General features: G+C 35.6%; 2 protein-coding genes across 10 annotated transcripts in view; one reads left to right on the top strand and one right to left on the bottom strand.

Moving 5' to 3' along the window:
* The first annotated feature begins 988 nt into the window (after nt 1–988).
* LOC131485082 (prolyl-tRNA synthetase associated domain-containing protein 1) lies at nt 989–2747 on the top strand. The gene is made up of 2 exons (XM_058684071.1): nt 989–1170; nt 2229–2747. The coding sequence occupies exons 1-2, from the start codon at nt 1087–1089 to the stop codon at nt 2658–2660; spliced, it is 516 nt and encodes a 171-aa protein (XP_058540054.1). The 5' UTR covers nt 989–1086; the 3' UTR covers nt 2661–2747.
* A 4159-nt stretch (nt 2748–6906) lies between these two features.
* Nucleotides 6907–24704, bottom strand: part of CCDC88A (coiled-coil domain containing 88A) — a 141109-nt gene continuing 123311 nt past the window's right edge. For 2 of the 9 annotated variants that reach the window (XM_058684061.1, XM_058684064.1), the window contains 10 exons: nt 22894–22986; nt 22557–22771; nt 18961–19044; nt 17765–17968; nt 17069–17140; nt 15808–15888; nt 12906–13174; nt 12255–12717; nt 8442–8541; nt 6907–7889 (listed from right to left, as the gene is read on the bottom strand). In XM_058684061.1, the coding sequence (XP_058540044.1) occupies nt 8477–8541; nt 12255–12717; nt 12906–13174; nt 15808–15888; nt 17069–17140; nt 17765–17968; nt 18961–19044; nt 22557–22771; nt 22894–22986 (1546 nt within the window). In that variant the 3' untranslated portion in view covers nt 6907–7889; nt 8442–8476. The other 7 variants (XM_058684066.1, XM_058684068.1, XM_058684063.1 and 4 more) reach the window with 6 other exon arrangements.

Raw genomic sequence — 24704 nt, 5'->3', positions numbered from 1 at the left:
ATATCTTCAAATGGGTGATCTTTCCTATTCTGCTTTCTAATTTGATTCTTAGAAAGAAACCTAGTGGGAAAAAAAGTGGTGAGTGAGGGTTTCAGAGGATAATGGAAAACATCCCACCAAGAGGTAGGCAAACTGCCTCTGAAAAAGGTGAGATGCAGTTGCCATCGTGAATTATTTGTGATCGAATCATATGGAAAGTAACTTTCAGGAAAGGTCAAATGTAAAATTGTAATTTATAAATGAAAAGTTGAAAAGTTGTTGAAGAATAGGGATTTTGGAGCCCTCCTCTCTCCCTTTTGGTTTAAAACCTCCTAAGTTCCTCAGGTAAAATCTGAAACTGCTCCTCTCCCCACACATAGTAAACGCGAGGAGAAAGACTGGAAGAAAGAGGCAGTCCATTCTATACTAATTAGTGACAAGTTTAATAAGCAACGAAACTTAATAGGAGGCTTGACTTGAGCAGCCACAGGACAGCGGTGATCTCTGCACGCACCTGACAGAATCTTGAGTTTATACAGAGGCCTTAAGGGAATTTCAGGCAAAAAACTGTCCCGATGGTTTCAATAGCACATTACTCTCCCAAGTCAATGTCCTTTAAGTGGCTCCCGGTACAGGAGCAGTGGGCAGAAGGTACATTTCGAAGGCAGGGGAAGAGGTAAGGAGCTTCTCTGCCTGGGGCCCGCCCACGGTCACATACTCGCCTGATCTCCAAAGCTCCCTACACTTAACTTTGTTAGGTGGTCCTGATTCTGTTTAAATGAAAGATATGCTGCACCTAGGGAACCTCAAGAGGAGTTAGGGAGGGCTATGAAAAGGCAGGTGCCTTCCTCCTGTGGAACGCGGGACAAGGAACGCCGCAGGTCTCGCACAGCAGTCCCAGAAGAAGACTTCAGAGGGAGTGGTGTCCGTAGGAAGGCGGTGCGAGCCCTGCAGGACCCTGCCTCCGGAAGGCGCCGCACTGGGCTTCCGGGGTCGCGCGGGTCCCTCTAGGCACTTCCGCTCCAGCCTCCAGTCGGCCTGCCTCGCGGGAAGCCAAGCCTGTTTGTTGCGCTCTTCCGCCCAGTGTCTGCGGGCCACGACAGCAGCATGGCTGGTGCCGAGTTGCGGGCGGCGCTGGATGAGCGGCTCGGCGCCCTGGCCATCCGCACAGAGGTCGTGGAGCACCCGGAGGTGAGGGGCTCCTGCCGGAGGGGTGGGCTCCGCTGCGGGTCCTTGGGCAGGGCCGTGAAGACCAGATGCCCCAGCGGGAATGTGCCGCAGAAGCGACCGTTCTAGGACCTTTCCCGGGTTCCAGAGCACAGAAGGGACCCGACAGGCACCTCAGAGGCCTCTCGGGACTAATGTTATCGTGGGAAAACTTGAGTTTTCTCTTGGAGCGACCTGGTCACATTCTGAAAACTAGTGCATCTTAAATTGGTCTGGAATATTGGATCAGTGTGTCCACTTCATGTATATATAGTTAGCAGGCAATAAACTGTGTAGTGCCTACCATGTTTCAGGCATCATGCATATAGCAGGACACCAAGCTTATAGAGTTTGGTATTAACATAGTATATTGATGTGAAGATCTGCAAACATTTCACAATACCATTGTAACTTGAGTGGTGCAGGGACATAGTTTTTATTCCAGGGCTGAATGACAGCTAATGATAACTAAATATGGTGACCTTTAAAGGGTAGACAAATACAGTGTCTTCAACCTTACACATTTAACATCAAGACTTTTATCATTTTTTCTGACCTTCTCTCCTATATAGTACACGTAACTCTCCCCCTTCTTTACCTGTGCATATTGCCAGCTCTTCTGATGTTAGTCCAGAGTCTCATTGTCTTCCCTGCTCTCCCACTCTCATTGTGGTTATAGATTTGTAAAGTGGAGGTTGCCACATGGTCTGGATGTAATGGGATGCTAAGGAATAGGAATCTGGGCTGCTATAAACTTTCAGTACCAGAAACTTAAAGAAAAAAATAATCACTTGAGGAATGTGAGGGCTTGGCCAGCACATTGAATAGAGAACTGGCCTAAGAGGTCCTCACAGTAGGGATTGAGGTAGCAAGGTGTGTTATTTGGTAACGGGCTGGAAATGGGTCTCTACCAGTGACAATCTATGGCATTGAGTATTCCCCTAACCTTGCTGTTTTCACCCAGCAAGCAGAGTACATAGAGCTGTGTATATGTGCAGTGTGTACATGCATTATTTTAAAACTTTTCGTGTGATATTTTACAGGTATTTACAGTTGAAGAAATGATGCCTCATATCCAGCATTTGAAAGGCGCACATAGTAAGAACTTATTCCTTAAAGACAAGAAGAAAAAAGGCTATTGGCTGGTGACAGTTCTTCATGACAGACAAATTAATTTAAATGATCTTGCTAAGCAGTTAGGTGTTGGGAGTGGAAATCTTCGGTTTGCTGATGAAACAGCCATGCTAGAAAAACTAAAAGTTGGCCAAGGCTGTGCCACACCTTTGGCACTCTTCTGTGATGATGGAGAGGTGAAATTTGTTCTGGATTCTGCTTTTCTGGAAGGTGGACATGAAAAGGTGTACTTTCATCCAATGACCAATGCTGCAACCATGGGATTGAGCCCTGAAGACTTTCTCACATTTGTGAAGAAGACAGGACATGATCCCATAATACTAAATTTTGATAAAAACTAATTGGACTAATATTTAGAATACACTTCTTTCTGAAAGTTGTTTTTATTTTTTATTTATAGAAAGCATTAAAAGTGATAAGAATATTTAGCACCTTGGTTTGGTGACTAATTTTAGGAGGGACATTTCATCTAAAAGGAGCTGCTTTTTAAAATTATCTTTTAAGTAATATACACCCAATGTGGGGCTCAAACTCACAATCTTGAAATCCAGAGTCACATGCTCTACTGACTGAGCCAGCCAGATGCCCTCTAAAAGGAGCTGCTTTTGAAAAGAGGTATTGAGGGGCTCCTGAGTGGTTCAGTCAGTTAAGCATATGATTCTTGATTTCATTTCAGGTCACGATCTCACAGTTCATGGGTTTGAGCCCCATATCATGTTCCGTGCTGACAGCATAAGCCTGCTTGGGATTCTCTCTCCCCTCTCTGTTCCTACTCCTCCCCCCTCCCCGCGCCCCATAAATAAATAACTTAAAAAAAAATGTATTGAGGTCGTTTTAGCTCAGATTTCACCTCCTATCTCTCCCATGACAACTACTCATTAAAGGAACGGCTTCCACAATTAAGAGTAGATTAACAACAAAATTAAGGTTTAACTAAGATCAACTATTTTACATCTTTAGGGTGTTTACTGTACTTGAAAAAAGCAACTTGCAAAAACAGCATGTATGAAATTATACATATATTGTACACAGAGAAAAAATACAGGAATAGATTAAATTATTGATAGTGGTTATCTTTGGGGAATGAGGATTAAGGAAAGATCTGTTTAGTCTTTGAGAGGTTAGAAATGTAAACATACTTGGAACAAGTTTTTTCTGTCCTAAATTTTACTCCTTTCCCCCTTCAATTGTGGAGAAACATACTTTTTCACTTGAAACAAAACATTAGTTGAAGGTCTGAGGTAGACTACACAAGTAGTCTAGAGATCTCGTCAAGAAAATTTTCACATTTTCCTCCAGTACTATCAAATGGGATAGTCGTGAGGTAATCATATTTTCCTGTTTGGTCAGTCAAAAGTAATTTCCATCTGGTAGTGATAGTGTACTCTGTACCAATTTGTGTTACTTAAAGGCAAAATGAGAGTAAAAGCTTGTCAGTTCTTGATATATATGATTAGAACTACAAGTTTACTTGTGGCAGAGTTTCTATAAAGAATGAATTTAAGAAATGGGGAGTAAGAAATATTTTCCATTAATGATAACTTATTTTAAGGTGCCATCTTACTTTTTACCTGCTGTTTACTACATCTCTAAGAGGAAATTTTAGGTTGATTTGCACATAAAATGAAGGCTTAATGAATAATCGAGGCAAAGACACTAAGGCAGTTAGTACCCTCCTCATCTTATAGTGACAACAGGCTCAGAAAGACTAACCTGCCCAAGAAAACACAGCTGGTTGCCTTCTCTAACATTTTGCCTCCCAAAGTCTTACATACGTGAAAATGAAAGAGACTGCTTCCTGCAATATATTACTGTACTGACACCTATGTGAAGACTGACAGAACTGATAGATGTGATTCTCTTCCTAAACCTCCAATACTCATCCCTGAAAGATTTATTTATTTATTTTTTTTTTTTCAACGTTTTTTATTTTTATTTTTGGGACAGAGAGACAGAGCATGAACGGGGGAGGGGCAGAGAGAGGGAGACACAGAATCGGAAACAGGCTCCAGGCTCCAAGCCATCAGCCCAGAGCCTGACGCGGGGCTCGAACTCACGGACCGGACCGCGAGATCATGACCTGGCTGAAGTCGGACGCTTAACCGACTGCGCCACCCAGGCGCCCCATCCCTGAAAGATTTAGACAGAATCATCTAAACAAGGTTATGGGTTATGTCTGAAAAAAAGTTTTCCAGGGTAAAGGAAAAGGAAAGATAATACTTAGCTAAATTGTATCTTACGATTTTTAAATGATTATTAACCACTTGTTATAAAAATCACCTTTTTGTTTTATTTCTTTTTGTATCAATCAGTTTAAGTGAATGTTAAACCAACTTAATTTTTTTTAGGAGTAATAAAGTTAACTAAAAAGTAATGAAATGTTTTTAAAAAGACAAATATGATGGTTTGTTACGAACTGGATTTCTGTGGCTGATAATAGGTATTGTCAAGTAAAAATCACTGCCATTCAACTCCAAATCCCTTAGTAGCATTACTTTTAAAGGAAATGTTACAGCTTTTGTATTATTTGATTTGGTATTTAATAACAGTTGTAAGTACAATGGCAAACATTGAAAGAGAACCCTTAGAAATGAAAAAGACAATTTAAAATCAGGTTTTGTTAAAGGGTGCTGTTATAAGTGCAACTTTATCCATAAGCATTCCTTTTAAGGCATTTTCATTGTTGTCCCAATATCTCAACATGTACATCAAGGTTTATATCACAAAATGGGCTCCTTTTGTATTACTCATTCAAGGCTTAAAGAAAAAATACATCTCAGGACTAAGTGAAGCAGAAAAGAAAAACACAAAAATTCACTTTTCTCATAAAAAGTCACTTAAAACACAAAGTCATTTAGCATACATTATTACTCCTCATTGTAATTCCAGATTTGGTACAGTATCTTTTTCACTTCCTGACATAAACTGTTAAGACAGTGCAGGCTCTAATACTTCATTTGTGAGGTGGCTGCAATTCTGTAATATGCACAGTGATTTTTTAATAGGCTCTTACCATGCCTTGCATGAAAGGTGCTACATACAAACCTGTTACGTGAACTCTTTGGTAACCACCAGTTCAAAACGTGGACCAAACATTTCCACATGGCCAGATCTGAAGCACTTTATTGGAGCTCTTTGCCGAAGCTATTACCCTGTATATTATTTTTTCAGTTTCCTAAGGGGTTAGGTGTTGATTTAGAAGACAGCCAGATAAAAGCATGTCAGGCCCCATTAAGTTTCTAGGTGGCCAAACATTTTGTTTGGTAGAAGCAGTTTAAGGGAAAAGAGTGACCTCCTTCTAAGTTTGCTTCTGAATCTTTTGGAGAAAGTAAAGTATTCATGAGGTTATTATCTAGTCCTTTCTTGAAATGGTATGAAAAAGGTTATGAATATAATTGAGAATATTCCTACTTTTGCAGTCTTAAGTACTTCCTTGGTTGTCTCTAACTGCACTTTCTCAGGGTCAGCATACTGAGTCTCCCAGTACTATATAGGCTGTCCCTAAGCATTTTCTGCATGAAGCAATAATGTGCTGCTTAAGTCAACAGGTTCTCTATTTTAGGACATTAGTGTTCTGGAGAGGTCAAGCTGTGGTATGATTCATCTCACTGGCAAACTCCTACTCATTAAATTCCAACTTTCAGTAACTGTCCTGGGATGTGTCCTAGTTGTGCAAATTAGATGCTAGTTAATATAAATCTAAGTTACCCACTTACTGTATTTAGCTAAAACATAACTTCTATATTTACTTTCAATTTATCCACCTAAAAATGAATTTACATTTTTTACATGCAAGTATCTCTAGACTGCCATGATGCCCATTATCAATTTGATACTTGAATCTAGGGAGTCACAATGGAGAAAGATGTTTCAAAGTCTAGAGAATAAGTTTTAAATATGTCTGTTGTGCAATATTTGTACTTTAGTAAGAATCCTTTGTATTTACATTTACATAGCACCTTTCATCCAAGAGTTTACAGCATTATTTGGCGGCAAAACCTAAGTTAATGGTGGCATTAAGATAAGTCCAAGTTCTCTAAATTCCTTTTTAATTTCTGGTCAACTATACATGCTGTCTTTCTTTTCATTAGTAAGTCTTTCTGAAAGTAGACTATGAACACAATACTGCTACTGGCCTAGCAAAAACAGAGAGGGAAAGGGATAGAGAGTGGAAAAGAGAGAGAGAGGGAAGGAGAGAATGGGGTGGGGGGGAGAGAACATACACATTTCTCACAGTTACTAGGTTAGTGATGAAACACACAGTTCCTAAACCACACACTATGAATATGGAGTTGTTCCAAAAAGATTTTTTAGAGCTGGTAATGAGAGCCTAAGAAGTACACTGTTAAAATAAAAAAGTCACTATCTTTCTCATTTCAGACCTTTAAGATTATTCTGATATTTATGTTAAATAATGAATTTGCATTAATAAGTATCAATGCCTTTTTTGATTTCATAAGAAAATAAAACTGTGATATAAAATTGGAGCTACAAAAAAACTGATGTTTCCCTGGGTTAACTAAATCTACTTTTTTTGTGCTTCTTTCAAATGTTTAAGGTAACAAATGCATACAAATATTTCAAAAGTACCAATAACAGTTACCAACTTTAATGCAATATTATAAAGGACAAAAACAGAAAAGTTCTTATTAATATGTGATAACCTTAAAAATAAATGAGTTCCTGGCAAAATGCAGATCATAGTAAATTATTTACATTTTTTTTTTGCCATAAGAAAACTTCTTAAGCAATAGTCAGCTCTCATGTTAAAAAAACAGACACACATATATAACCCAATACTAAAGAAGGGAAATGAATTAAAACACAACAGTTTTATCTTGGGAATGCAATTTGCTGGAAAACCACCTTACTAAAAAAGTTTCAGAAAAACACTCTCTTTAATTACCTTGGATTGTGAATGCTTAGTGTTGCTTAATGAGGAATATGGAAATATTAATATTACTGTAAATTTTTTATAACTCCTATTTTTCAGATTTATCTTATAAACTGAATTTCTTTTGCAGTGCATCAAAATTATTAGTTTAAAAAGAAAAAGAATACCAACACATGCAGTCTGCTAACCAAATAAGGCTCTGACATGCCAAAACAATGTTCTCTGTATCTTGATATATAGTACATTCCACAACATACAGCATTTTAGATTTACACAACTAAATATAAATGGCTAGATTCTGGCTAATACTTAGCAGAAGCATTAAGCAAACATGGATAAATTCATAAACAAATGACGAAAGAAGTAGATTGTTCTTGGAGTACTTCTTGAAACCTTAAAACACTTGGTCCTTAGAGAGAGAACATCCTTTATTCAGTAGATTTTAACAATACAATGTATAGTAAGTCCTAAAACCTTCTAAAAATTTTGGCAGTTGACTCCAGTAGTGCTCCTTGATTCAAGGAAGGAATGAAGGTTTTGTATTTCTTGCCTGCTCTAGTCACGAAGGATTGTTTAAAGTCTCCTTAAAGATTTTTAAAATGATTCCTATAGTTGGGTGTCTTGTTACTTCAGAAATAAAGGCTTCACACTGAGAAACTGAAGGACACTTTTCTCTCTGTATTTAGTTGGAAGGTAGAAAGAAGAAAGAAAATGTAAGAAAAGCTTGAAGATAAGAGAGATATAAAATACAGAGCAGCCACTATACGAACAACATGCACCAGATAGGTCTTCTATAGGAATGAGAGAGTGACAGAAAGAGACAATTTTTCTTTGAGTGGCTCTTTACAGAAAAGGTACGTAATTTACTGTTTATTCTCAATTATCAAGAACATTGTGGGGGGTAGGGGGGGAGTGGATTCCTATAAAAGAAAAAAAGAACAACTTCAAATTAAAAAAGGAATTCCGAAAACATTTACTAGTAAAATTAAATTTAAATTAAGAAAACAAATAAAAATAATTTTTAAAGGTTTGTTTCCTGCACTGATAGGCAAAAGCTTACATCAATCAATAAATCTTCCTCAACTAGTAAGTAGGACAGAAAGTCGTGAATTAAGCAAGCAATATTTACATCTGTTAATGCAATGTGCACTTGTTCTTGTACGTAACACGGTTAGTTTGTATAAATGAGACAGACTAATCTCATTTACATTGTAAGGAAGAAACTCACCACTTGGCCCACATGTCATGTAGTGGGTAATAGAATTAGGAGCTTTGTTGCTCCCTAGACCTGCTTTTTGAATTTCTGCTTTCTTGTACTTTGTCCACATCTGCAGGAGAAAAGCATTTCATGTTATTTAATCAAAGGTTAAACATAATATAATTCATGAAGATAAGAAACTAATGAGCTCTTGTTGAGTAGGGCAAGAAGAAAGAATCTAACTGGGAAATTTATTAATATTACAGACATCTTATTACATAAAGACTGATTGTTATAGTTTAAAAGCCAGAAATAATATACTTGTGTCCTCTTACTATGTTTATTCACTAAATAGTCACAAATAGTTTTAAAGTAAAAAATAATCTTGCATGCAGCCACAGAGACATCCACAATGAAGTATTTATTTACTGAGAAAACCAGGTCTGAAGGCAAATTTTATAGGCAAATAATATACCTACTTTCACTGTTACAGCTAAAGTTGTTTTGGTCAAAGGGAACCCATACCTAATAATGTCAGTTTACAATGTCAGACAAATAATAAGGGTATAATTTCTAGAAACCCAGGCCAGGAATGTGAATGCTATGCAGTTTCATCTAAAATCAGGGTAGTGAATCTCCAAATAGTTTTCCAAATAACCCTTTATGAATCATAAGATATTTATGGAGATGTCTTAGAGGAAGAAAGTACTGCTGCTCAACTGGGTCAGAGTTGCTTCATTTTTATCTTAAAAAAAAAAAAAATTAAAAAGTTACAATATTGGTGCTTCTTTGTAAGACTCATAGCAAGTAGTATGTTGATTTCTTACAGTATGGGAAATGCTGGCTGAATAAGATTTCTAAGGTTCTTCCCATGCTAAAATTTTGATTCCAAGCGCTATGCTAGTGTTTTGAAAAAATTTTAGGCCTCCACAACTGGTGGTAGTCTCTAGAGGAAGTGTAGCCTGTATTCTCAAAATCCTCAAGACCTATGGACATGGTATGGATCTGTCTTAGAGTACAATGTATATGTTCCTTTTGAAAACATGTTATAATATAAATTATAAACTATAGCCATTTATTTGTATTGGAAATACTTTTTCTGGTAAGTCTAATTTTGTAAAATAATCACAATTTTATGATACAACAATTTCTGTATTTTGCATAAATAAATTTAATATTTCAAATTTAAAGTGCATGGCCAGATATATAATATCTAAAGAGTTGAAATGGTGATGAAATAATTCTTCGCTCAAAGTGGAAAAGTAGTAACACTAATTATTCCATTTTAATCTTTTGGCTCCAATCTAATCTCACTTATATTTACCATTAAGTTTTATTATGTTATTAATAGGTTATAAAAAAGAGATGCCAAAACATTTTTAATGTTAGGACTGACTGTGAAACAACCAGCAATAGAACAGACGGATGTATTCATGGAAAAAGTATATTAGGAGGTAGTAAAAAATATGAAAATTTTCTGATTGGAGAGGGCCTACTCCCCACAATGACCTTTTATAAGTACAAGAGAACGGTTTAATTTACAAAGGATACAAATTTCATTATGCAAAGATTCTTTACAGATTCTATTTCCACGGCCCAATTAATAACCATAATAATTTAATATAACAACATGTATGAAATAGTAATCCCCCTCACCCCCATTTAGAAAGTTACATTTCAAAGCATTTCTTCCAGATGCCAGGCTGAGTTATTAGCAGTAATATTTAGGCTGAATCAAAATGTCAAAAACATTCCAGAGAAAGAGCTAAGGCATACTTCTCTCCAGAAGTAAGTGAATCAAGTACGTGTTTTGTTTTGTTTTGTAAAATTCTGGGAGTTAGAGGGGCGCCTGGGTGGCGCAGTCGGTTAAGCGTCCGACTTCAGCCAGGTCACGATCTCACGGTCCGTGAGTTCGAGCCCCGCGTCAGGCTCTGGGCTGATGGCTCGGAGCCTGGAGCCTGTTTCTGATTCTGTGTCTCCCTCTCTCTCTGCCCCTCCCCCGTTCATGCTCTGTCTCTCTCTGTCCCAAAAATAAATTAAAAAAAAAAAAAAAAATTCTGGGAGTTAGAGATTCAAGTTTAGCTTATTTTACTTTAAAAGTGTTTTGACCACAGTAGATAATTTTAAAGTTTATTGACACTAAATCAGAATTATGAAATATTTTATCTTATATGGTTATTTTTTTAGCTAAAAGTTTATATTTATTTTTAGTTCTAAAATTTGTTCCACTAAAAACACACTTGTTTATTTTAAATAGTTACAAATTCTAACATTAATTTTATTTTAGCACAATGTACTCTTTTAAGAAATTATTTTAAGGACAGACACGTAATTTAATAGATTATAGAAGCAACAATCTTTACTACTTTGTAAACTTGCTATCCTTTTTGAACAGAAGTAAAAATGCAAATTTTCACCACACTGAGTATTATTTATTTCTCTTTTACCCTATAAAAAAAGAACTGGCAAAACTAATATATTAATTGATTCCAATTTAAAAAGTCATCTTGAAGGAAAGATGGTCCTTGAGCTCTTACACTTAACAAATGAAGGAAAGTGAAGAGAAGAAACAGAACTAATACAAATGCTCCTAGTCACTGTGTAAGTAACAGGTAAATTTGATGGGGTTTTTAAAGAATTACACTCAATTTATGAGTAACAACAATGTTCTAAATCTGAACAAGTTTATAAATATAGGCAGTAGTTAACATTTGCTACAAAAGTGTTAAGGGAGTGACTATTTCTTTGAAAATAAAACAGGAGGACAGAAGACATAGTTAAATGGCAAAAGAAAATGACATCTTTTTACGTATTTTCCTTAATGCTGTACATGTGCAATGTGAAGTGCACATTTGGGGGGGAGAAGGAGTGAAAAGAACAGCGAGGGAAGAGGAGCAAAGAGGAGGGAAGGAAAAAATGAACATTCCTTTTTGGGAGTAACAAAGTAAATATGACTTGGAAATGCCTTCTTGGTAATTATAGCATGCAACTATTTTAATATGTTTCCAAGGTATCAAAGTAACAATCTCTTATCGGGTGACAAGAAATGAGAAAGAGGAGCATGTATTGTTAAGGATTTTAAAGTCATGCAAAAAATGTACAATGTAATTAATATTTCATGCAGGCTTTGGTGTGGTTACACATTCATATTTATATACATGCCGCCATGTACAAATGAACACTATGCCACAATTTAAAAATAAAAATATAAGCCTAGCCAAATGACACTTTTCAACAGCAGCTCTTCAAATTAGATTAGAGAAGCACAGTGCATATCAAGTAACATCAGTATTATATCGTGCAGTTTTGATCATACACAACCATATTCATACCAAACAGTCTGATTATCCTCAGAAACCAACAATGCAGATTCTGTGTCATCAGGATAGAGGCATGCAGTAGTGATAAGATTATTGCTATCTGCAGAAGACTGTGGGTTACTGTTACTAGGGTTCTGATTATCAGAAAACTGTTCATTATCTTTCTTTGCAGCTTTATTCAAAATGGCAGAAGCCTGGTCAGTTACTCTGGCGATTGGCCTGGGAGGTAACCCACTTATGTTACTAACTAGTTCTGTATTCAGGGATAAAAATGGCTGAGATGGATTAGCCATAGTAAATGACTCTACACTATCTTTAGCTGATATTCCAAATGCATCATTAGACATATTAATAATGGCAAAGGTTTCGTTTAGAAAATGTGACTTTTCTGTTCTTGAGTTTCTAGCCTGGGCATATAGCGACTTGGGCTTATCTGGAGCTGAATTGTTTTGTGCATGAGAACCCACAGCATGGGTTGGACTGTGAGGTGCATGAGAGGACCACTGGAGTAAATGGTACTCACGAGATGCTGCAGTGATGTTGCTATCAGCAGTAGCTGGTGGAGAATCAACTGACATAGGTAGTCTACTGTCCTTGGTCAGAAAATCATGGATGCTTGTCCTTCGAGTAGTTCCTTCAGCAGTAGAGATCACACTGCTTGCACGAGGTAAAGTGGCATAAGGATTACTATCTTTTGATTGTCGTGACAGAGAAGTTTCTTTCACTAATTTTATCTTTCCTTGAGTGCCTAAGGTAGGTTTTCCTGGAGAGCTAATGAAGTAGGCATCTTCAGTCTTTCGAGGACTGGGTCTCATAAATTGTTCAGGCTTACTTGTCCGTCTATCGTAGAAGTCTCCTGGGGTTTTTCCACTTACTGACCTGGCCAGACCACAGCTAACTGGTTTGTTTTTTCCCAAAAAGTCAGAAGAGACAGACAAACTTTTCATTACTTCATCTAAAAGATTCTCTTGACTTGAGGACTTTATCTGTTAAAAAAAGATACCACAGCAGATTAGTGAATGCAGCCAAGCTTTTACTTTCCTGATATATTACACTGTGTGATATAAAATTGCTAGTATCTCTTTATAAACATGTCTTGATAGAAGCTCTATAGTTCAAAGAATTTTAACTTGTAGTGTCCATCTAAATGAATGTTACCATAGACAAAACTAACCTGTATTGAGGTAAGCTTGTTGCTTTCTTCCAAAAACTGTTGTAGAGTAACAACTTCACTTCCAGGAGAACCAGTTTTGATCTTGTGATGTGCTCGACTCTCTAACGTTTCAGGCATTTTGTGCTGGAGCATTGGACTTGATCTGGTCTGTCTTTTCAAGTATTGGATTGGACTGCTACCACTGCTGGACCAAGCTTCATGATCATGAAGCAGGCTAAATTCTCCACTGCTGTGGCTTTGTGGCCTGCTTTGGATGTTAACTGCACCTGCTTTTGGAGTAAATGCTGTGTTAAGAGTTTGGTAACAGAAATGAGATTAAAACTATATAAGTAATAACATTTGTGGACTGGATTCTTATGAATAGCTAAACTGACTTTCAAATTTCATTTAGATATGCTTACTAAACTGTGTTCATCTTTCAACAGTCTAACACTGTCTACCACAGTCTCTTTATTTTGTTAAATCGACAGACAGCAGTTCCACAAGGACAAATACTTACTTTTACCACTACACCCAGAGCCAAACATATGATGCAGGCACTCATTACATTTGATGAGTAAGTGAATAAAAAAATAATACATTTTTTCATTTTTATTAAAAAAAATTTTTTTTTAATGCTTATTTATTTTTGAGAAAGAGCGCGAGCAGAGGAGGGGCAGAGAGAGTCACAGAGTCCAAAGCAGGCTCCAGGCTCCGGCCTGTCAGCACAAGCCCAACATGGGGCTCGAACCCACAAACCATGAAATCATGACCTGAGCTGAAGATGGATGCCCAACTGACCAAGCCACCCAGGTGCCCCAATAATACATTTTAAAAACTCAGTTCAAGTCACTGTAAAACACCTCACAAGTTAGAACAAAACAGGATATGATTTTTAAATTACATCAAAATGTTAAAACCCGAATAAAAATTCAGAGGTTAAAAATTCGAATTCCTTGCCTATGAAATCTTCATTCTTTACTTGAAGCTTCCTCATTCATCCTAAATGAATAACCTTAAATAAATTTTTTTTAATTGAAACAGCAGGCATATATAAAGGAAAATCAATGGAGATATGATATAGTTACTTAGCAAATTCCAGTAAAAATATAAAGTCAAATATGTTTTATTTTATTCTTTAATGTCTGAATCATCTGATTGTTCCTGCTTTACACTGTTGGTATGGTGGCTATGTAGTCTTAAAAAACTCAACTGAGGGGTACCTGGGTGACTCAGTTTAGCATCCAACTTTGGCTTGGGTCATGATCTTATGGTCTGTGGGTTCGAGTCCCGCCTCTGGCTCTGTGCTAACTGCTCAGAGCCTGGAGCCTGCAGCAGATTCTGTCTCTCCCTCTATTTCTCCCCCTCCCCCACTCATGCCCGTGCTCACTCTCTCTCTCAAAAATAAAAAAAATTAAAAAAAAAAAAAAGCCTCAACTGAGGTTAAGCAACTGTATAGAATGCAAATTACTAGTTCTGGAAAAAAACCTCCCTAATGTTTATGTTATTCCTTGGATTCTAAATGACAGCAAACTGTATAGATATAATATCAAGATGGACAACACAACTAATAATACAAAGTAAAGTGGGTCACGAAAGAATTTGGCTCAAGTTATGTAACATTTTACAAAAAAAAGATTTCCTTGAATTTTCAAATCAGAAAAGAAATACTTCAGTTTTCAGACTATATTCTTCTACTAGATATAAAATATATGATTATAGGGGCGCCTGGGTGGCGCAGTCGGTTAAGCGTCCGACTTCAGCCAGGTCATGATCTCGCGGTCTGTGAGTTCGAGCCCCGCGTCAGGCTCTGGGCTGATGGCTCGGAGCCTGGAGCCTGTTTCTGATTCTGTGTCTCCCTCTCTCTCTGCCCCTCCCCCGTTCATGCTCTGTCTCTCTCTGTCCCAAAAATAAAATAAAAAATGTTGAAAAAAAAAATTTTTAAATATATGATTATAAAAATGAAAAGATAATCCCTTCTTGAGATCATATTTTTCAGACCACTACAACAGAGTCATAGCATTAACGATAAAATTACAACTGAGACAAAATGATTTTATAATACAAAAAGCAGGGGAGCCTAGGTGGCTCAGTTGGTTAAAAGCATCTGACTTTGGCTCAGGTCATGATCTCATGGATGGAGCCTACTTCTCCGTCTCTGCTTCTCCCCCTCTCCCACTCATGCTCTCTCTCTCTCAAAAATATAAATAAACATTAAAAAATTTATAATACAAAAAGCAACAGAACACATGCACTCATTATAATGGGACAATTCTTGACTGTAGAGAATACTTTAACCAACTTTTATAATCAATTAAACAATTCCAGAATCTGAGTAGGCAGTATACCTTTAAGGAAAAAAGTATTAGTCAAAGCCTCTAGACATTTACATAAAACCTCACCTTGGAATGCATATTAAAAAATTAATTTAAAAAATCTTGCATTCTTTATAGAAGCTATGTGCATCCATCTGGGTCTTGTTCTACACACACACATTTGTTTTCTTAAATAAAAAAAATTATTTCCCCCTATTTCATGAATAAATAAAGCTGAAAGTATTTCTAAAGCACCTTCTATAGAGTTCAATGTACATGCATCATGAGAAAATTAAGGACAACCATTTTCATGACGAAGACAAAACATAAGAAAACTAAGGACCTACAGATATTTTTGAAGTTAAAGATGCCATAAAAACATTTTATCTGTGAAGATGAAAAATGGAAACCAAAATAACTGCTCCTGTTTTTACATTTATATACATGGTATACAATGTATCACAATGCTAAGTATAAAATGTTCTAAGGAACTATGTTCCAAACATAGATGATTTGGATTTCATACTTTACCCCAGAAACTTCATCGATCTTCTATTATAAAATCTGGAAATGGATGGACAATATTAGTAAATTTACCTACAGCGTACCTTTGACTTCATGGAGTGAAGCATTATTATTACTATTGCTAGTGGATGTTCTGCTACTATCAAGGCTGGCTGGTCTTGAAGCTAAATGAAAAAATCAGGAGACAGTGTGATAAACTTCCAGCTAATGACACTGAACTTTACATTCTGATCACAGAATGCTTTGAGGAAGCAATCATGCATACTTTCACAGGCTAAGCATGCCCACAGAATTGAATCTTACAGATTAGAGAAGAAAGGCATTTACAGATAGTTCAGTTAGACACTTTCGAATAAGACATTTCTGAAACACTGAGATTCAAAGAAAAGAAAAGAAAAGATATATTTAGATTTGGAAATGTTTTCTAGATGGATACCAGAACTGTTTGAGGGTGACATGCAAAAAAAAAAAAAAAAATTGCTAATGATTAGGTCACTTACAACAGATCAGAAAAGGAACCCTGCACACTGCAGAAATACCATGAACAGGAGGAACATGAGCATCTGCAGTTGATGTCCTGTATTCCTACCCGCACAAGGGAAAACAACTGCACAGTTAACACAACCCTACCCTGTTTCTTAAAATCTTGCTTACATATGAAATCCCCTGAACATGTTATCCATTTATTATTAATAATTTAGTTTGGCAAGATATGACTTTGCAGATCTCTCCAGAAACTTAACAATATGATATACTCAACACTGCAGAAAATGTGGTTTCAGAAGAGTTCATCCCTTTACCTAAGTATTTTTAAAACCAATAGTAAAATGTGTTTCTCATAACTTTAACCTTATAGCATAATGGCAACAAAATTACATTTAAGGGGCCCCTGGGTGGCTCAGTCAGTTAAGCATCCGACTTCGGCTCAGGTCATGATCTCGAGGTCCGTGAGTTCGAGCCCCACATCAGGCTCTGTGCTGACAGCTCAGAGCCTGTTGCAGATTCTGTGTCTCCCTCTCTCTCTGACCCTCCCCCGTTCATGCTGTCTCTCCCTGTCTCAAAAATAAACGTTAAAAAAAATTAAAAAAAAATTACATTTAAGCATTGTGCAGGTATATTTTATAAATGACCTTGACCAAAACAGAGACTACCTAGATGAAGCAACAACCTCCAAAGGGGCAAAAGGGAGTATTAGGTTTTGAAGAAATGGCAGAAGAAGCTATGAGATGCAGATTAGAGAACACATGCTTGCCGGCAACGCAACATTCACCAAATTGATGCGAAAGTCTTAGCATTCCCATTCTGTATGTAACATGTGCTCTCTAAATAAAGTTCATATCTTACCATGAACTCTTGATCCCGTACTAGAATCATCACTAATACCTTGTGGACTTATGTCTTCAAAGGATGTAGTATCTACATAAAATAACAAAATGGATATAAAAATATTTTTAAACAAACAAAAAAAACCCTTAATAAAATTTCCCTTATGCAGTTATGGATACTGTTTTTCAAGCACATATAATACATCTTGATTTAACATATTTCATAGACTCAACCAGAAACTGGAACTAGGAATAAGAACAGAATGGCTGTGATGAAAGTTGACTCGCTTAGGGAAAACACCAGTAGCAGTGAAACAATCTCCCCAAGGACCCTGCAAAGCAAATCAAGAGCCTGGGCTGTTCTACGTGGTTCTCTCTGTTTAAAGTTTTAGTGTTTTTAGTTGTTTTTTTTGTGTGTTTGTTTTTAAGCTCCTACCATCACTTTTTCCCTTTCTCACTTTTTACATGGTTTACTTTTCCTTTCCTTGTTAGTTCACAAGCTGTTTATTATGAAAGGCCTAGGAAAGATTTTAATTATTTGTAAGATGTTTTAAATTTTTGAAATGAAGTGAAATTGAAAATTCTCTCAAATTAAATCGATTGTTTTGATAATTATTTCAGGTTGTTGCTGTCAAAAAAGTACACATGGGAAAGTCAAATTAAAATTCCTGTTGCCAACAGTTACACCACAGTGCAAAGAGCAGACGGCCTATACCTTTATTATTAACCAACTGCTTGGATCTGAAGCCTGTAGAAGAGTTGACAGTTGAAAAGTTGATGGCTGTAGTAGAGAAGGCCATAGCTCCCAATTCTTTTCTCCTTTTACCCGTTGAAATATCATCAGGAACCTCCAAATTCTCAGTACTACCTGTCCACTGTCCTCCTGCTAGGACCATGGACTGCACCAGGTCATTCATGGCTGGGATGCAAATGAAAGCAAATGAATCAGCATGGTTAATGTATCTGCTTTTATTCCTATCTTGTATTATAAATGATCTGGTTTTTGTCTATGGATTAATGCAAGTGAACATCGAAAACTATAACCACAAGGTCATTCAAATTATGACATGCATTCAGCTGAATGAAATGAGTAGGCCAAAGGCTGATAAATTTCAGTCAATATTTTTATCCCACCTCCACCCCCTTTAAAGATAGGAAAAGGAATTTTACTCTGTACAACTGCCATGCTTTTGCGCAGTGATGTGCAAATATAATTAGAAGCCTTCATAATGTGGTTTTGTGATGACAGAAATGGAATGAATAAAGGTAAGATGGAGAGCAGTTCTTATACAGCATCATTATTGAAAATGACAAAGAGTCCTTGGTCAGAGCAGGTTACTGAAGAAATCATTCATTTTGTGAATCAAATAAGTATACCATTCAATAAAAACCTGAAAGAAATGATATCCAAAGTGACAGACATTTAATGTGATTATGTAATTACCCATTCTTCTTAAAAAAATAAAACTAGAGTATTAATATATAAAGAATGACAAACGTTTTCAAGGGTTACAGGCCATTTTATTTATTTATTTAATTTACTTCATTAAGAAAATAAAGTCCTAATGCTAAAGGTTTTGTTATATTTTAAGTAAATTTCTTTGGGAAAAAAATTTCTATGTCATAGAAAATTAAAGTTTTTTTTTTCTGCCAACTTTTAGAAAGGACTGGAAATGTATATTACATGTATGACTAAACGTATGCATGTATATGTACCAGTGAATATACATATAATGCAAATTAAGTGCCAGTTTTGAAAAAAAAATATTCTTCCAGCTCCTTGAATTAGAGGAAGACTGCACTTTTGCAAAATAAAGACAGTTGGCACCGTCCAGAGAAAGGTTAGTGAAAAATTAGTAATGGAAGCCAGTGTGGTCATTTGAAAGAAGCTGAACTGTCATAAAGTCTTACACATGGAACGACGGTAGCAGGCCTTCATTTTGTCTTTATCCTTCGGTCTGTTCCTCAAAAAGGGCAGTCTTTTCAGTGCAACCACTTTAATGTCAGAGCATGAGGAAAAACAGAAACAGAAAAATGAAAGAAAAAAGGGAGAAGAACAGATGGCAGTTAAATGTTGAAATTAAGGACAGAAATGAATGTCTGAGTTTCAGCTATGTATGCTATACTAAAGCTATTACTCTTGTGCTGCTGAGTGACAATGAAATATGAAATATGTACTCTGATACTTTAAAATACTTGGAAAGCACTGAAGACAATGATGAGGAACATATACTTTGAAAGCTTGGGTTGGCTAAAGTCCTACAAATATAGGAACTGTTTAGAATTACTGAAGGAATATTTTTCCTAGTTAAATTGTAAAGGTGTACCTTTAAAATCAGGGCTATTGGTGGGCCACAGTATACATGATGAAAATACACAGGGCTTTTCAATCCTCGGTCTTTACTTTTTAAATTATAAGACTTTATTTTGGAAAAAAATTACTTAGGAAGATGCACATTCTACAAGAATATTCTAGTAATATCTGTCAACAAAAACTAGGGTGCCCCATCGATGTTTAAAAGTTAATCTAAAGAAACTTTAAAAACTTTCATTATTTTTGTAAACCATAACAAAGAAAGTAGGGAATTATTTTTTGGGATAAACTGAATTCTGGTGCATTATTTAGCAGCACCATGAAAATATATATTCTGAGCAAAGTCTTTCAAAAGATGACATGAGCAATTATATTCATTTCATTTTGCAAAAGGTTGGTGAGGGAAAAGAGAAAAACTAGCACTAAGTTCTATTAAGTCTAAAGGAAAAGGAGGCACCCTAATGCAAGGAAAAAAATGACAGAAAATATGTATTTATAACATTTTTAGGTATTTTGAAGGGCTTTTTTGGTGAGTTTATTTAAAAAATCAAAGGTAGCACTGTGCAGAAAAGTTCTGTAAGTGAAAATTAGGGTTGTAACTACAGTAGGTGTCATTAGCATAGACATCCAATGTTCACTAGAGTCACTAACATTCTTCAATTATATTTTAATAAGATTTGAAAACAAAAAATTGTTACACCTTTTCGGAACTACAACTTAGGAGTCAGGGCAATGATGTGAATAAAGACCTAGCCTTACACGGCCTTAATAATGATGATCCTTCTCAGGGTTTGTCGTCATCTTGTAAATAATCAAAGTTCTTCCAACAAACTGACAAGTGTCATCCATTAAGGAGAATGCAATGGACATACAGTTTTTTTTAACTTAGTTAACAATCATGATTCATTTAAGCTTTTAATTTGACCTATTTCTTTTCTATCTTGGTAAACACAGCTGTTTTTAATGATTTAAAAAAGAAATGAACTGAAAACAATGTAAAAATGGACACTTAGCTAAAACAAAGCTGAATGGTTGCAACATGCACATGTTGTCTTATTTAGATACTGCTGTTTCAACTGTTTTCCAAAGACTGCTTTACTGACAGACACTCTTCCAAAAACAGACAGGATAAAAGGAGTTTTAAATTTGCCAATGGTGGAATGTGATCCTTCTTGTGTCAACTAGTTTGTAGATATACAATGTTCTTTTTCCAACATACTAAAATTAAGGGAACATTAACATTGCTGGGTTTTGTGTTTATTTAAAAAATTCTAAAACTGAACAAATGCAAGAAAGGACAGTATTACTGCCTTCTGATCCTTATTCTGGATGTTTCAATTCTGGATCCAATTCTGGATCCTTATTCTGGATGCAGGAATGTCAGATTTATATTTAAAACAGGCAAGAAGACCTCAAAGAAAGACTGTCGTGACTTTCTTGTGTACATTATCCTATCTGAATGGAAACATCTTTTCTTAGGGCACCTGGCCTGCCTCAGTCCATAGAGCAGGCAACTCCTAATCTCAGGGTTATGAATTCAAGCCCCATGTTGGGCATAGAGCTTACTTAAAAAAAAAAAAAAATCAATCCTTTATGAAATATCTTTCTTTAATTGGAAAAAAATAATTAGACCTATTTCCATTTCTCATTTAATAAGATGTCAGATAGTTTATATCTAAAGGTAGCAGTTAAAACTGAATTATCTGGCATCTTTTTAAGGTAAACCTGATGATCTCTCCATAAGAATGCTCAGAGATTTCATGTAGATTTGGCTGATAAGACTAGATTAAAAACAAAACAAAACAAAACAAAACAAAAACACCACCACCCAGGTTATGATAATCTTATGTGGGATTTAATAACAAGAATTTAACAACCTTCTTGAGACTAACACACACACACACACACACATATGTATGTATGCATGAATACTTATGGATTCTAGTTTTTAGGGTGGTATAAGTTGTATTCTGAAATATACCTTATAATACCTAATCTATACCCTAAAATACTGTCTTTTCAGAGATAATTCCTCTCAGGACAAAACACTATAGTTTTTTGAGTGTTTTGAGAGTTGCAATAAAGAGAGACTATCCCTGGGGGAAGAAGAAGCAGTTTTTGCCTATTTACTTCAGAAGAATGGCAGTGAGATTATATATATAAATATACCTACATTTAATATAGATATACATATACACACACACACATAAATATATATTTTTTAATTTAGTGACTCTGGTGATAGTATGAGTGGATTCAAAGTTGTCTTGTTTACATATTCTCTAAGAACATTGTTAGGAGTCAGCCTGTTGGGACACCTTCAAAGGGCCTAGCACTGAAAAGACGTTCTTTTATTCTTTTCTCTTTCTCTCAAAATATACTTCTTTAGGCTCTTACTTTGTTCTTAGTTAAGCACACTAGTAATAAAATAAAAAGATCATAAATTGTATAGGGCATGTTATGATGTAATACTTCTGTATCTGTAATTTAAAAATTATGTTTATATACCAGTTTATAAATTTTATACACAAACTTATATCTCCACATCTATTTTAATTGATCCTTAAATTAATTAACCAAGCAATTGCTCAATAATTTTTATAACCTTCAATTACCTCTAAATCACTGAATAACATTCTCTTCAAATTCATATCTAGTTTTCTTTGCTTCTCCCCAATGTAGCTTCACTCCAATTCGACACCAAAGTATGTGAATAGAACCCCATTATAAAATGTCTTATTATAAAATGTCTTATTATTCTATTTCATTACAAATAAGCTCATAAATGATGAGCTCAAGATGAGCTCAAAAATATTTCTCACTTGCTCTTCAAAATTACCCTGTATAGTATGACACAAAGGTGAAAGGCGTGCCCATATAAATAGAACTAACAAGTGGCAGAGATATTCTGGCTCTTATTTCAATGTTCTTTCAACGCTTGTTTTACCTTCCTGGCTAAATGATGGTAATTCTGCGTTTGGTGTATCTCTAAACACATAATATATAAAATCATGTGGTTATGCAGTATTGCAGTATTTAGTGAATTTTATAATCATATAGAGTTAAAAAAGAAATGCATTCATCAGACTAATACCCCAAAGGACTATGGAAGTTACAAGTTAAAGAAATCTTTTTGAAAGGATTCTAAAGCAATACTAGAGATCACAAATGTTTAAAGAGTTTAAGCACTCACTGCTGCTTTTCTTGGTCCCCAAAGTTTGGCCATCTTCTAAAGAATTTGAGCCTACTGAAGAACTATCTTGACTATCTTGATGGGGGAGTTGAAGAAATCCTTCACTGGAGTCTGAGCGGGTAGGTGTTAATGTAAGAGATTTCTGACGTTCCCGATTAATATCTTTCTTAGATTTTATCAATTTTCTCATTTTTAGAGTAATCCAGTTGCCTCTCCTAATAGAATAATTTAAAAAGCTCTTATGAGTCTAAAATTCAACATATAAATTCTTCACAAAATTAGAGGTCTTAACTTTTTTTTTCCAAAATAACAATGAGTAAAACTTGGTTAACAGTACCTTCTAGGGGGAGATGGGTCATAAAATTTGTATTGATCCATTATTTTCTCTTCTAATTTCTCCTTTTGTCGTCTTAATTCATTTAATTTATCGCTATAAAAATAAAAACTGCATTTTAGGACATGCACCATTATTTTGTACAGTTATGAATATTATTTTGTGACTAGAATCTAATTTCTCTCCAAAACATAAACAAATACAGATGCCATAGTTGACAACTAAGAATTTATTAGGTATTCACAATGGGATTTTTTCCAAGAGTTTCTCCTTTTCTTTCTATTTTCAAACTTAATAAAAGGATATAGAATTCAATTCTTTAATACAACTTACTTGTTTGAAGAAAAATTTCCTTATTACATTCTCATCCTGACAAAGGAATTCTCTCAACATCTTTTAACAGCTATCAAGCAACACCATATCAATAGTGACTATTCTCCTATTCTTGGATCTTTAGTATCTCACATCACTGTTGGTGATTTAGTATAATTTATGTAAGTAAAAACCTTTTCAATGGTTTGCTTACAACTGTAGATATGATAAGTGATATTGTAATCACATCTTCATGAAAACAGACTTTTTTCCTTATGGCAGAATTAATTAGGCTTAATTTATATCTAAAGAACTATTTTCTGCCTCTAGCAATACATGAATTACACTAGTTTCACCACATCTTAGTGTCATTTATGTTCTTGGTAGTATATATTATATAGGGAAACATCAAAGACCAAAGTAAAATGATCTTTCTAAAAAAAGTGTGATGCCACAGTGATGCTGTTTACTCAAAAATATTTAGTGATAATTTACAATAAGGAAGACACAGAGACCATATAAAGATGAATAACAAGTAGCTCAACTCTGCTTATAATACAGTAGGAGAGAGAACATAAACACATAAATGACTATTACAATCCAAGTCAGTAGTGATACCAAAATAAAAGCACTGTCTAAGTATGAAGAACTTACAAAGGCAAAATATTTCTATCTTGGATGACCAAAGAAAGTCTTGTGGAGAAAATGCCCATATTAGATAGACTGAAAAGATAAGAATGCTAAATTAAGCAATTTAGTTGAGGGGAAGCAGTGAGGGATTTTCAGGTTTAGATTTTGCTCAACAGGAAATCAGAAGCACTGAAGGTTTCATTACAAAGTGACATTATGAAATCTTTGCCTCAGGTACCCTTAACTCCCTAATGAAAAAGAACTTATCAAAAAGGATGCGGGTAAAGAAAGCAACCAGGAGGCTAATGAAGTAGTCAGTATAGTTGAGCTGTCAGGCTGAATTAGGGTAGTAGGAACCAGAATGAATGGATCCGGATCTGAAAGAATTATTTGAAGATGCTTTGTGAAAAGGCGTCACCAACAATTATAGCAGAGCACAACAGCAAATGGTCTATACCTCCCAACTGTTTTCTCTTTTTATCTGTTGAAATATTGTCAGGAACTTCCAAGTACTACCTGTTCAAATCTACTTAGGCCCAAATCCCTGATTTAGCAGATCCTTCTACTTAATGGAAACTGTCACTTCTTCTAGGACCATGTGACAGAGGCATTTAGCTAAAACTGACATAGAATATGAATATTTTTAATTTAAATTCAAAAAGTCAGGGGGTGCCTGGATGGCTCAGTCAGTTATGCATCTGACTCAATTCTAGCTCAGGTCATGCTCTCATGGTTCATGGGAGCAAGCCCTACTTTGGGCTCTGTGCTGACAGTGTAGAGCCTACTTGGGATTCTCCTTGCCCGCCCCCCGCCCCCGCACTCTCCAAAAATAAATAAATAAACATTAAAAAAATAAATTCAAAAAGTCAGAA

This window comes from Neofelis nebulosa, chromosome 9 (genome assembly GCF_028018385.1).
Source record: "Neofelis nebulosa isolate mNeoNeb1 chromosome 9, mNeoNeb1.pri, whole genome shotgun sequence".
Classification (NCBI taxonomy): domain Eukaryota; kingdom Metazoa; phylum Chordata; class Mammalia; order Carnivora; family Felidae; genus Neofelis; species Neofelis nebulosa.
Note: the sequence above shows the minus strand (reverse complement) of the source record. Positions and strands in the feature narration are given on the sequence as shown.